Source organism: Oncorhynchus mykiss, chromosome 17, assembly GCF_057628025.1.
Source record: "Oncorhynchus mykiss isolate SJ-2025 chromosome 17, ASM5762802v1, whole genome shotgun sequence".
NCBI classification, from domain to species: domain Eukaryota; kingdom Metazoa; phylum Chordata; class Actinopteri; order Salmoniformes; family Salmonidae; genus Oncorhynchus; species Oncorhynchus mykiss.
In genome coordinates this window covers 41,123,978-41,137,284 of record NC_143038.1, presented here as the reverse complement: position 1 = coordinate 41,137,284, position 13,307 = coordinate 41,123,978, and the positions used below count along the sequence as shown (strand labels likewise).

The window sequence follows — 13,307 nt, the reverse complement described above, 5'->3', positions numbered from 1 at the left end:
ATGTATATTTTTTCTCTTTGTCTATTAGGTGCATCAGTTGCAAATAGTAAACTAACTGTGAGTATCAATGGGGTTCATATAATATATTTATTTTTCCTATTTCAACAATGCCTGCACATAAAATGGCACTTCACATAATCGGCACATTTACTGTAGGTTGCTGTGACAATGTTGGTGTTAACCCTGTATTAGTTTGGCAAAATAATATGGAACAGGAAAAAATATAGAAAGGCTTTCCCAAAAACCTTCTAAATTAAAGGACCCCCCAGAGGAAGTATCCCCCTACTATTTTGAAGCAATTTTTTGTCCTAAAGAGGGAATGCACTTTTAGGTTCCACCTCCGAAGAATCACGAAGTCTACATATACATATTCACAAATTGGGTGTGGGAATTTCCATGTGGAGTTGATAAACATCAACAACAAGGCCACTGACAGCTGTCAGAGTATGTAGTTACAACCTTATCTAGCTAGCTATCCTGCTAATTTTATATACAGTGCCTTGCGAAAGTATTCAGCCCCCTTGAACTTTGCGACCTTTTGCCACATTTCAGGCTTCAAACATAAATATATAAAACTGTATTTTTTTGTGAAGAATCAACAACAAGTGGGACACAATTACTGCAGAGATCTACAGCTGAGGTGGGAGACTCTGTCCATAGGACAACAATCAGTCGTATATTGCACAAATCTGGCCTTTATGGAAGAGTGGCAAGAAGAAAGCCATTTCTTAAAGATATCCATGAAAAGTGTTGTTTAAAGTTTGCCACAAGCCACCTGGGAGACACACCAAACATGTGGAAGAAGGTGCTCTGGTCAGATGAAACCAAAATTGAACTTTTTGGCAACAATGCAAAACGTTATGTTTGGCGTAAAAGCAACACAGCTCATCACACTGAACACACCATCCCCACTGTCAAACATGGTGGTGGCAGCATCATGGTTTGGGCCTGCTTTTCTTCAGCAGGGACAGGGAAGATGGTTAAAATTGATGGGAAGATGGATGGAGCCAAATACAGGACCATTCTGGAAGAAAATCTGATGGAGTCTGCAAAAGACCTGAGACTGGGACGGAGATTTGTCTTCCAACAAGACAATGATCCAAAACATGAAGCAAAATCTACAATGGAATGGTTCAAAAATAAACATATCCAGGTGTTAGAATGGCCAAGTCAAAGTCCAGACCTGAATCCAATCGAGAATCTGTGTAAAGAACTGAAAACTGCTGTTCACAAATGCTCTCCATCCAACCTCACTGAGCTCGAGCTGTTTTGCAAGGAGGAATGGGAAAAAATGTCAGTCTCTCGATGTGCAAAACTGATAGAGACATACCCCAAGCGACTTACAGCTGTAATCGCAGCAAAAGGTGGCGCTACAAAGTATTAACTTAAGGGGGCCAAATACTTTCGCAAGGCACTGTAGCTAGCTAATGTTATCTGTTGTTGTTGCTGGGTTTTACTACACCGTATTCAAAAGACTAACCAGCTGGCTCTATTGCTGGTTCTGTAGATGGATTTATCATAATAATTTATTTAGGAAAACTTTGCCACAGATGGAAACCACTGGACAATCTTTGACTTCGCCATCTATTGTTTTTTCCAAAGTTTGGCATCTTCCATTTTTTATTCCTCCAAATAGGATAGCAGCCTACACCAGAAATAACTAATATTGATAACCATCTAGATGATACATAGCCTACATACAGTCTACTACTCAATGGGGAGGCCATGAACGGCAACACCGGGACACAGTGCCAGTCGCTCCCGCTTGACAAGCACTACTGTCCGGCAATGGTGTGGGAAGTAGCTACCTAGTAGCCATTAGCCAATATCAGGGTGACTGTTACAGTAAGCACACGCATACGACGAATGAAGTAACAGTACACCCATCATAAAATACTTTTAATATAAAATAAACAATCGTCAGTTTTATAACTGAAAATTGACAATTATTTGTGTAAAAGTAATAGTGAAATATGACTGACTCATCCATCCAGTCCACTCTTACGGTATGGTAGCTCAATGTATGGTAGTTGCGTGGTAAGAAATGGAAGAAGAAGAAAAACAGCTCAGTCAAAACCATCTAACCTAAAGCAGAGAGCTTTTGACACACCCACTCCATTCCACACGCCCACTACTTTCCTTTCGACACACCCACTCATTCATGCTCCGGTTGCCATATTGGGATGTAGCTAGCCCCCTTCTCTGTAGTGAAGCAAAACTTTACTGGTCAAACCATTAATCTTGGGGTGATGGGGAGCGAGTTTGCAAATGGCAAATATCACACAATTATACCATTTTAAAAAATGGTTATTTATATTTATATGTATATATATATATATATATATATATATATACACTGCTCAAAAAAATAAAGGGAACACTAAAATAACACATCCTAGATCTGAATGAATGAAATATTCTTATTGAATACTTTTTTCATTACATAGTTGAATGTGCTGACAACAAAATCACACAAAAATGATCAATGGAAATCAAATTTATCAACCCATGGAGGTCTGGATTTGGAGTCACACTCAAAATTAAAGTGGAAAACCACACTACAGGCTGATCCAACTTTGATGTAATGTCCTTAAAACAAGTCAAAATGAGGCTCAGTAGTGTGTGTGGCCTCCACGTGACTGTATGACCTCCCTACAACGCCTGGGCATGCTCCTGATGAGGTGGTGGATGGTCTCCTGAGGGATCTCCTCCCAGACCTGGACTAAAGCATCCGCCAACTCCTGGACAGTCTGGTGCAACGTGGCGTTGGTGGATGGAGTGAGACATGATGTCCCAGATGTGCTCAATTGGATTCAGGTCTGGGGAACGGGCGGGCCAGTCCATAGCATCAATGCCTTCCTCTTGCAGGAACTGCTGACACACTCCAGCCACATGAGGAGACCTTTCCATTGTCTTGCATTAGGAAGAACCCAGGAGGAACCCAGGGCGAACTGCACCAGCATATGGTCTCACAAGGGGTCTGAGGATCTCATCTCGGTACCTAATGGCAGTCAGGCTACCTCTGGCGAGCACATGGAGGGCTGTGCGGCCCCCCCAAAGAAATGCCACCCCACACCATGACTGACCCACCGCCAAACCAGTCATGCTGGAAGATGTTGCAGGCAGCAGAACGTTCTCCACGGAGTCTCCAGACTCTGTCACGTGCTCAGTGTGAACCTGCTTTCATCTGTGAAGAGCACAGGGCGCCAGTGGCGAATTTGCCAATCTTGGTGTTCTCTGGCAAATTCCAAACGTCCTGCACGGTGTTGGGCTGTAAGCACAACCCCCACCTGTGGACGTTGGGCCCTCATACCACCCTCATGGAGTCTGTTCCTGACCGTTTGAGCAGACACGTGCACATTTGTGGCCTGCTGGAGGTCATTTTGCTGGGCTCTGGCAGTGCTCCTCCTTGCACAAAGGCGGAGGTAGCGGCCCTGCTGCTGGGTTGTTGCCCTCCTACGGCCTCCTCCACGTCTCCTGATGTACTGGCCTGTCTCCTGGTAGCGCCTCCATGCTCTGGACACTACGCTGACAGACACAGCAAACCTGCATGTAGGGACAGCAGACTGGGATAGGAATTGGTTGAATATGTCCGTAAAAAAATCCTGCCAGCTGGTCTGCGCATGCTCTGAGGACGCGGCTAGGGATGCCCTTTGGGCCGGCAGCACTGCGAGGTTTAACACGTTTAAGTGTTTTACTCATGTTGGCCACGGAGCAGGAGACCCCGCAGGCTTTGGTAGCAGGCCGTGTCAGTGGCACTGTATTGTCCTCAAAGCGAGCAAAGAAATTGTTTAATTTGTCTGGGAGCAAGACGTCGATGTCCGCAACGGGGCTGGTTTTCTTTTTGTAATCCGTGATCGCCTTGCCATGATTTAAAAGTGGTGGCTCGCGCTTTCAGTTTTGCGTGAATGCTGCTATTATTCCACGGTTTCTGGTTAGGGAAGGTTTTAATAGTCACAGCGGGTACAACTTCTCAAATGCACTTGCTAATAAACTCACTCACCGAGTCAGCATATACGTCAATGTTGTTGTCTGAGGCTATCCGGAACACATCCCAGTCCACATGATTGAAGCAATCTTGAAGCGTGGAATCCGATTGGTCAGACCAGCGTTGTATTGACCTGTTCACGGGCGTTTCCTGTTTTAGTTTCTGTCTATAGGCTGGGAGCAACAAAATGGATTCATGGTCAGATTTGCCGAAGCCAGGGCACTTAGGGCTTTGTGTGCATTGCGGAAGTTCGAGTAGCAATGATCCAGAATTCTTCCAGCTCGTGTCGCGCATTCGATATGGTGATAGAATTTAGGGAGTATTGATCTTAGGTTAGCTTTGTTAAAATCCCCAGCTACAATAAATGCATCCCCAGGATGTATGGTTTCCAGTTTTCATAGAGTCCAGTGAAGTTCTTTCAGTGCCGACGAAGTAACTGCTTGGGGGGATATACATGGCTTTGACTATAATCGAAGAGAATTCTCTTGGAAGATAATGCGGTCGGCATTTGATTGTAAGGAATTCTAGGTCAGGTGAACAAAAGGACTTGAGTTCCTGTATGTTTTTGTGATTTCACCATGAGTCGTTAATCATAAGGCATACACCCCCTTCTTACCAGAGAGACGTTTGTTTCCGTTGGCACGATTCGTGAAGAAACCGGGTGGCTGTACCGACTCTGACAACGTATCCCGAGTGAGCCATGTTTCCGTGAAACAGAGAATGTTAGAATCTCTGATGTCTCTCTGGAAGGCAACTCATGCCCTAATTTCGTACACCTTGTTATCTAGAGATTGGACATTGGCGAGTAATATGCTAGGAAGCGGTGGATGGTGTGCTCATCTTCTGAGTCCGAGCAGTAGGCCGCTCCGTCTGCCTCTCCTGTGGTGACCGCGTTGTTTTGGGTCGACCTCTGGGATAAGATCGTATGTCCAGGGTGGAGGTCCGAACAAAGGATCCCCTTTGGGAAACATGTATTCCTGGTCGAAATGATGGTAAGTTGACGTCGCTTTTATATCCAATAGTTCTTCCCGGCTGTATGTAATAACATTTTCTGGACAATGTAAGAAATAGTACATAAAAAAACAAAACAGTTCTAAGGACCAGAAGCGAGGCGACCATCTCTGTCGACGCCAACAACATGGTTAAGGTCTGGCCATTATCTTTCAGCTCAAAAAAGGGGATTTCTATTGGTGTGGGCGTTTAAATGTTAACTACCGGTAGCTACAAAGTAGCTTACTTGACAGAATGAGATTGTGATTATTTGCATAAATCCAGTGTACGCTACGGAACACTGCTAACCAAAAAAACTGTGCTAGGTGCATGCAAACTTTAATTAAAAATGTCTAAATTTTTCCCAGACCTCGAAAGTGGTCTCCTGGTGTGGTTTTAGCATTGTTGTGTTCTTAGAACATCCATTTTTTGTTTTTCTATAAGAAATGTGGGATTGAATGATCTAAACCCTGATAAAAGGGTGAGGGAATCCGAAACCTGAACACTCCCCACCACCCTTCCGACCACCTTGCAGGCATGCAAACTTGTCATTTTTCTGTGATATTCATTGCTTTTATTTCAAAACAGTCATCCACGTGAACCATGTAGAGCTGTAAAAAAAAACGTGGGGGTTCTGATGTAAAGTGGGCAGACGCAGTGTGTATCTCCCATTGAGCTATAAAAGAGATGCGCAAAAATATCTTCTCCATGTGTGATCACAGCCGCCTCATCACACATTCCATGCAAAAACTTTGTTCCTGTCTGGGAAATTTTTAATGCAACTCGAGGTAAGTAACCTGTGTTTGAAATAATGCTGCGATTATCCTTGATGAAAAGCTAATTATAGCTTGTATGTTTCAATAGCACAAATTATTACAGACAAAGTTAACATTAGCTAGCTGATGTTAGACATCTAGCTACGTTAGCATCCAAGTTGGCAAGCTAACATTACCACCTGCATGCCTCCATTAACTATGTGTTGCCTCAGTTTACTTCACATGTCTGTCTAATAATCCACAGAACACTTATATGCATTGGAGGAGGCGAGGGAGTAACTTTATAAACTTGGTTACTTTATTACTAAACCTAGCATGGTAGCGCAGGCAGCTGCACAACAACGGTGTATACTGGAGTCATAATGTTCCAATACTCTAACAATGATACCAATGAATAAGTACCCGCTGGTGCCATGTTTGAGTACTTACCTTAGGCAAACCCACATTATCACACTGTGGGTAGTCTAGTTATTATGTAGGAAATTAGAAAATCAAATGTACATATTATTATATTGTGTTGTTGGCATCTTTCTATTAAATAGTGTAATTTATGCTATGCTTTCGTTTTCAGAATGATAGAGTTTTAGGAGAGGGAGTCACTGTCTAAGCTTGAGTCAGGTTTGAGGTTCAAGTGGAGCTGGGCCTGGCTGAAGTTAGATGCAAAGACTGATGTCAAGGGATTGCAGCACACCCCTCCCACGTTTCTAAATAAATGTAAAGATAGACAAGCCAGGTCATGCAATTTACAGCCTGTTACTGTTTATTATTTTGAGCATTAAAATAATTTTTGTAAAAATAATGGGGGGTATGAGTCGTGTGTGTATGGCAGGTCAGATTATATTAAAATGAGAGTTGTTTTAAAGTTGGCTGAAAATAATGTAGTTATTTAGCAGATAGCCTAGACCTTCACCTTACAGTTCTTCATTAAACCCACTGGAAAATACATGTCCTCAACAAGAAAATATGAAAATCCTAACTCTGTCTGGGGAGACTGAGATGATCATGTCATGATTAACCTTAAACCCAGGCCAAAGAGCCCAACTCCCCAATACCGCAGGACACAATTTTCTCTGTCTATTGTGGTTTGGTAAGGTAGGAGTATTGAGATTGTTCAAATAGGTACTTGTTATTCTCTGACAATATGTAAGTAATATGCAAATTGTCACCTTTTTGGACTCTCACCTGTTTGCATCCCTGTTTATTGGAGAAGAAGAAGCCTGTGGTTTTCTGTTTGTAAGAGGATGACAGGATCTGTTTTTCCTCACTTTTTCACTGTGATGTTATGAATAGGAGTTTGTGAACACCTGACTTGTCTTTATGGAGCACATAAATAACACCTCTCCTCCCTCTGTGGCGTTAGGTCAGCGTTGAGGTCCTGAAGAAGCGGGCAGAGCGCTTTGGCATGAATGTGTCCTCTGTCGCCAAAACGGTGAGCTGACTCATGAATTCACTACATAACCAAAAGTATGTGAACACCTGCTCGTCTTCTCTCGATCGTTCTCTTCTCTCTATCGCTCTCTTCTCTCTATTGCTCTCTCTCTCCTGTATGGCGTTGTGTGGGCGAACGGTTTGCTGATGTCAACGTAGTGAACAGAGTGCCCCATTGTGGCGGTGGGGTTATGGTATGGGCAGGCATAAGCTACGGACAACGAAACATGGTTGCCAATTGAATGCACAGAGATACCATGATGAGATCCTTTAGCCCATTGTCGTGCTATTCATCTGCTGCCATTACTTCATGTTTCAGCATGTTAATGCACGGCCCCATGTTGCAAGGATCTTTACACAGTTCCTGGAAGCTAAAAATGTCACAGTTCTTCCATTGCCTTAATACTGACCAGACATGTCACCCATTGAGCATGTTTAGGATGCTCTGGATCAATATGTAGGACAGCGTGTTCCAGTTCACGCCAATATCTAGCAACTTCACACAGCCATTGAAGAGGAGTGGGTCAACATTCAACAGGCCGCAAAATCAAGAGCTTGATCAACTCTATGCAAAGGAGATGTATCTCGCTGCATGAGGCAAATGGTGATCATACCAGATACTGACTGGTTTTCTGATCCACGCCCTTACCATTTTTTTTAAGGTATCTGTGACCAGCAGAAACACACCTTTATTCCCAGTCATGTGAAACCCATAGATTAGAACCTAATTTATTTATTTAAATTGATTTGATTGCCTTATATGAACTATCAATGTACTTCACTCAAACCAGTGAATATCACTTATTATGAATGAGATTATTAACTATCAGCTCTTGGAATATCCAGGGCCTATACTGTTCGTATTTTTGTTCTAAAAGAGCAAATACAGAATTTTTTTTAATATGTCAAGGGACAGGACATCATAATCCTTCTCGAAACATGGTGTTGTGGAGGCATTGATACTCCGTGTCCCTAAAGCTACAGAGAAGGTTTACTACCATCAATCAAACATAAAAACATTAAACAGGGTCGGGACTCCGGTGTAATCATAATTTGGCATAAGCAGGATTTAGCACTGAATGAAATGAAAAAAGGTACTAACCACATTTGGCTGAAACTTAATAAAGGTACAATTGATTTTGACAATGATGTATACATACAGTGCTGTGGAAAAGTATTTCCCCCCTTTCTGATTTTCTCTATTTTTGCATATTAATTAAATAAATACATATATTTTTAAAAGTAGACCCAGGAAGCTAGGCATATGTCACGCGTCACTACTTCACAGGAGAGCCATTTGAACGTAAACTTTTTTTTATTTAATCAAAATGCATTTTTTTTGTTGAAATGCCTTCTGGAACATGTGAACTTTCATGTGCCTTAATAACAAACTTGTATTCATACTTACAGACGGCATTCAATTGTTAAATTATGAGTCTAGTTTGTTTATCCACAGAAAAAGTCAGCAACCTTCCCGCTAGCCATGATTGGCTGAGATAATGAGTGGGCTGGACATGCCGAGAGATGAGTTAGGATTGGTCTGCCGTATAGCACACGTATATAACATGATCTGGTCAGTATGTGTAGGTAATCCTTTCTAAAGCGTCTTTTTTGTAAGATTTCACATAGTAGAACTGCATAAGTGTTGCTCTCCACTTTCTGGAGGCCTGAGTTTTGAAATCAGTGGAATTAAAGTCTGATAGCTAAGGAGATGGAGAAAATTATTGCGTTCGTCTTCATATTTGCAATTGGAGTCTAAAAGAGAACCCACAAAATGCTGTTGTATAAAACACCTGTCTCTGGATTACATCTTCAAACTAAGAGCAACCATGGCATCCGTGACAGAGAGGGTGAAGCGTCAATCCATGTACAGTGCCTTGCGAAAGTATTCGGCCCCCTTGAACTTTGCGACCTTTTGCCACATTTCAGGCTTCAAACATAAAGATATAAAACTGTATTTTTTTGTGAAGAATCAACAACAAGTGGGACATTTATTGGATATTTCAAACTTTTTTAACAAATCAAAAACTGAAAAATTGGGCGTGCAAAATTATTCAGCCCCTTTACTTTCAGTGCAGCAAACTCTCCAGAAGTTCAGTGAGGATCTCTGAATGATCCAATGTTGACCTAAATGACTAATGATGATAAATACAATCCACCTGTGTGTAATCAAGTCTCCGTATAAATGCACCTGCACTGTGATAGTCTCAGAGGTCCGTTAAAAGCGCAGAGAGCATCATGAAGAACAAGGAACACACCAGGCAGGTCCGAGATACTATTGCGAAGAAGTTTAAAGCTGGATTTGGATGCAAAAAGATTTCCCAAGCTTTAAACATCCCAAGGAGCACTGTGCAAGCGATAATATTGAAATGGAAGGAGTATCAGACCACTGCAAATCTACCAAGACCTGGCCGTCCCTCTAAACTTTCAGCTCATACAAGGAGAAGACTGATCAGAGATGCAGCCAAGAGGCCCATGATCACTCTGGATGAACTGCAGAGATCTACAGCTGAGGTGGGAGACTCTGTCCATAGGACAACAATCAGTCGTATATAGCACAAATCTGGCCTTTATGGAAGAGTGGCAAGAAGAAAGCCATTTCTTAAAGATATCCATAAAAAGTGTTGTTTAAAGTTTGCCACAAGCCACCTGGGAGACACACCAAACATGTGGAAGAAGGTGCTCTGGTCAGATGAAACCAAAATTGAACTCTTTGGCAACAATGCAAAACGTTATGTTTGGCGTAAAAGCAACACAGCTGAACACACCATCCCCACTGTCAAACATGGTGGTGGCAGCATCATGGTTTGGGCCTGCTTTTCTTCAGCAGGGACAGGGAAGATGGTTAAAATTGATGGGAAGATGGATGGAGCCAAATACAGGACCATTCTGGAAGAAAACCTGATGGAGTCTGCAAAAGACCTGAGACTGGGACGGAGATTTGTCTTCCAACAAGACAGTGATCCAAAACATATCCAGGTGTTAGAATGGTCAAGTCAAAGTCCAGACCTGAATCCAATCGAGAATCTGTGGAAAGAACTGAAAACTGCTGTTCACAAATGCTCTCCATCCAACCTCACGGAGCTCGAGCTGTTTTGCAAGGAGGAATGGGAAAAAATTTCAGTCTCTCGATGTGCAAAACTGATAGAGACATACCCCAAGCGACTTACAGCTGTAATCGCAGCAAAAGGTGGCGCTACAAGGTATTAACTTAAGGGGGCTGAATAATTTTGCACGCCCAATTTTTCAGTTTTTGATTTGTTAAAAAAGTTTGAAATATCCAATAAATGTCGTTCCACTTCATGATTGTGTCCCACTTGTTGTTGATTCTTCACAAAAAAAATAGTTTTATATCTTTATGTTTGAAGCCTGAAATGTGGCAATAGGTCGCAAAGTTCAAGGGGGCCGAATAATTTTGCAAGGCACTGTATATGGGTAAGAGAGCTAGCTACATTTTCAGATATATAACAAGTTTCTAATTTTGTCAGTCGTTTTCATTTCAAGTTAGTGTACTGTTAGCTAGCTAGGTAACGTTAGCTGCCTAGCTCGCTAGCTAACGTTACATGTATGATCTGTGTAATAATATTATTCGTATCTCAGAGCCATTGCTAGTTATAGCCTAATATTAGCTAGCTAACATTGAGCCTGGTTGCTTGGCTACCTGTAGAGTCATGCAGGGTAGTAACGTTATGAGTTGGGATTATGGTTCATTGTTTAGCTAGCTAGCTAGGTGTTTATCCCACTGAGCTGTATGGAACCAAAAGTCAGGCTTTGAGTAGTACACATACAACCCGGCTGACAGAACCTTCTCTCCCAGAGTTATAGCTACTGCAGTCCCTGTACTGGGCGAAGTAAGCCAAGCACCAAATTCCTAGAATTACTAGTTACTAATTACTAGCCCTGTCTCGGTCCTCAACAGGTCCTCAACAGCCATCTGATAAAAGTTCATGTTCCGTATGCTTACGCACAATGTGCTGTCTCACTCCATTCGTCAAGGCGATTCTTTCAGTTCTGTCGATCTGCCGGACGCTTATTTTCACAAACATTCTGCCAGCACATAGGATGTTTCTCAAGTTTGCCTTTCAGGGCATGGCCTATAAGTATCTCACTGGTCCATTTGGACTATTACTAGCCCCTCAGATTTTCAACAATGTGTGGAGGTGGCATTGAACCTACTGAGGTGCAGGTGGCTCAGAATCTCTGTGTACTGTATATAGACGACTACCTGCTCTGTACCCGCAAACAGGAGCAAGCAGTTAGAGACACGGCTATCCTTACAATCTACCTCACAGAGCTTGGTCTCAGGATCAATCCGATAAAGAGCTGTTTGGTGCCCACACAGAACAGAATATCAGAATAAATAATATTTATTTCTGGGCCACCCAGTCAGAGAGGCGAGTCACGTCATTCTGCCTATGCCTCTTCATGTTCAGTCTGGGGCATACGGTCACACAAAGGCATAATGAATACAGAAGCGGATTTGTTGTCCAGAGGGAATCCCTTGTACGGGTAGTGGGAACCTCACCTCTTTTGTAGTGGCCCAAATATGGGAGAAATACGAACAGGCGTCCGTAGATCTTTTGGCATTGTGCTTAAACGCACACTGCCCACTGTTCTTTACACTGGCAAGCAACGATGCGCCACTATGGGTGGACGTGATGGCACACCCATTGCCATGGGTGCGTCTTTACGCCCCCCCTGATTCTTCCCACACTCTCCAGAGTGAGGGAATGACCAGCCCTTGCAGTTACCGTTATGCAGGGATCTGTTGACCCAAGCAAACAGAGATTTTCCGTCCTCGTCTGTACATGCTGGCTCTTTGTGCCTGGCCTGTGAGAGGGTGAATCTTGAAGGGCAGCTCTGCCATTTTTTCAACCTTATATTCATCTCCAGCACCAAACAAGTGTCTACATTAATGAACACAGCGTGTTTATATGATCTGTAGTTAAAAAGATAAGAAAGGTCTTAAGAAAATGCTTCTCTGTGAAATCACAGGTTAGGATTAAAATGAAAAAAAAAAAATTTTTTCAAAACCTGCATTGAGTTCTAGCCCGAGGGAGGGTATTTGCTTTCTCCCCACGTTACCCCGAATCTCAGTGTTTTGAAAATCACAATTTAAAAAATATATATATTTTTAATGTTATGAACTTTTTACCTTTTTTTTTTTTTCTTCTACAAAACGTGACGTTTTCACATATGTTGACCTGATATTGTGCTGGAGATAATGAAAATGAGGTTAAAAAGTGATGAAGTTGCCCTTTACTGTGACAGGCCTACCACTCTGTGTTGTGGAGACTATTCAGAGCGCTAGGCTCCTTCTACACACTCACTTTATGACAACAAGTGGCGTGTGTTTGAGAGATGATGCGAGCGGAAACGGGTTACTCCCTTTCTGTACTCATTTTCAGAGGTACATTGCTTTCTGCGGGACCATCTCTGCCTGCTATATAAACTTAAATTACGGTACAGAGGTGAGACACCCCCTTATCTGACATTTTATGAAGGGTGGCGTCGCTTTCACCCGCTATCCAAGAAGCTAGTCCCATCCTGGGACCTATCTATTGTGCTTGAGGCCATTTCACAGCCTCCGCTGGAAAGTGGGGAAGTGAGACTTATCTCATTTAAAACTGCTTACTTACTTTTAGCCATTACATCCGCATAGCGAGTGGGAGAGCTGCACGCACTGTCTGTCCACCACTCATGCCTGCACTTTGCCCCTGGGTTGTCCAATGTTACCCGACAACCTAACCCCGCTTTTGTGCCTAAAGTAAGTAGTACTTACAATAGACTCACTTTGGAGCTGTCAGCCGTTCACCCACCAACTTTTTCCTTTTTGGTGGAATGGCGTCTCCACCGCTTGTGGAGCATCTACATGGACAGGACAAGAGCCCTTAGAAAGAGCGACCAGCTCTTTGTCTCTTGGGCACCTCCCCACGCAGGGAGGCCCATTTCTCGCCGGCTCTTATCCCATTGGATAGTGGATGCTATTATAGTGGCCTATAATAGCAAGGATTTACCACCTTCAGAGGGCCTGAGAGCTCATTCCACTGGAGGTTTGGCTGCGTCATGAGCATTGTTTAAGGGCATCTCTGTTCGAGATCTGTAATGCTCCCTGTTGGGGAACC

At 42.9% G+C, this 13,307-nt stretch overlaps 1 protein-coding gene across 2 annotated transcripts in view; it reads left to right on the top strand.

The window, feature by feature from the left end:
* The window catches only part of sarnp (SAP domain containing ribonucleoprotein), a 67,532-nt gene that overhangs the window by 20,231 nt on the left and 33,994 nt on the right, over positions 1–13,307 (top strand). For both annotated transcript variants that reach the window (XM_090205596.1, XM_021569047.3), the window contains exons 8-9: positions 29–57; positions 7,115–7,183. In XM_090205596.1, coding sequence (XP_090061722.1) covers positions 29–57; positions 7,115–7,183 — 98 coding nt within the window. The remainder of the gene's footprint in view (positions 1–28; positions 58–7,114; positions 7,184–13,307) is intronic.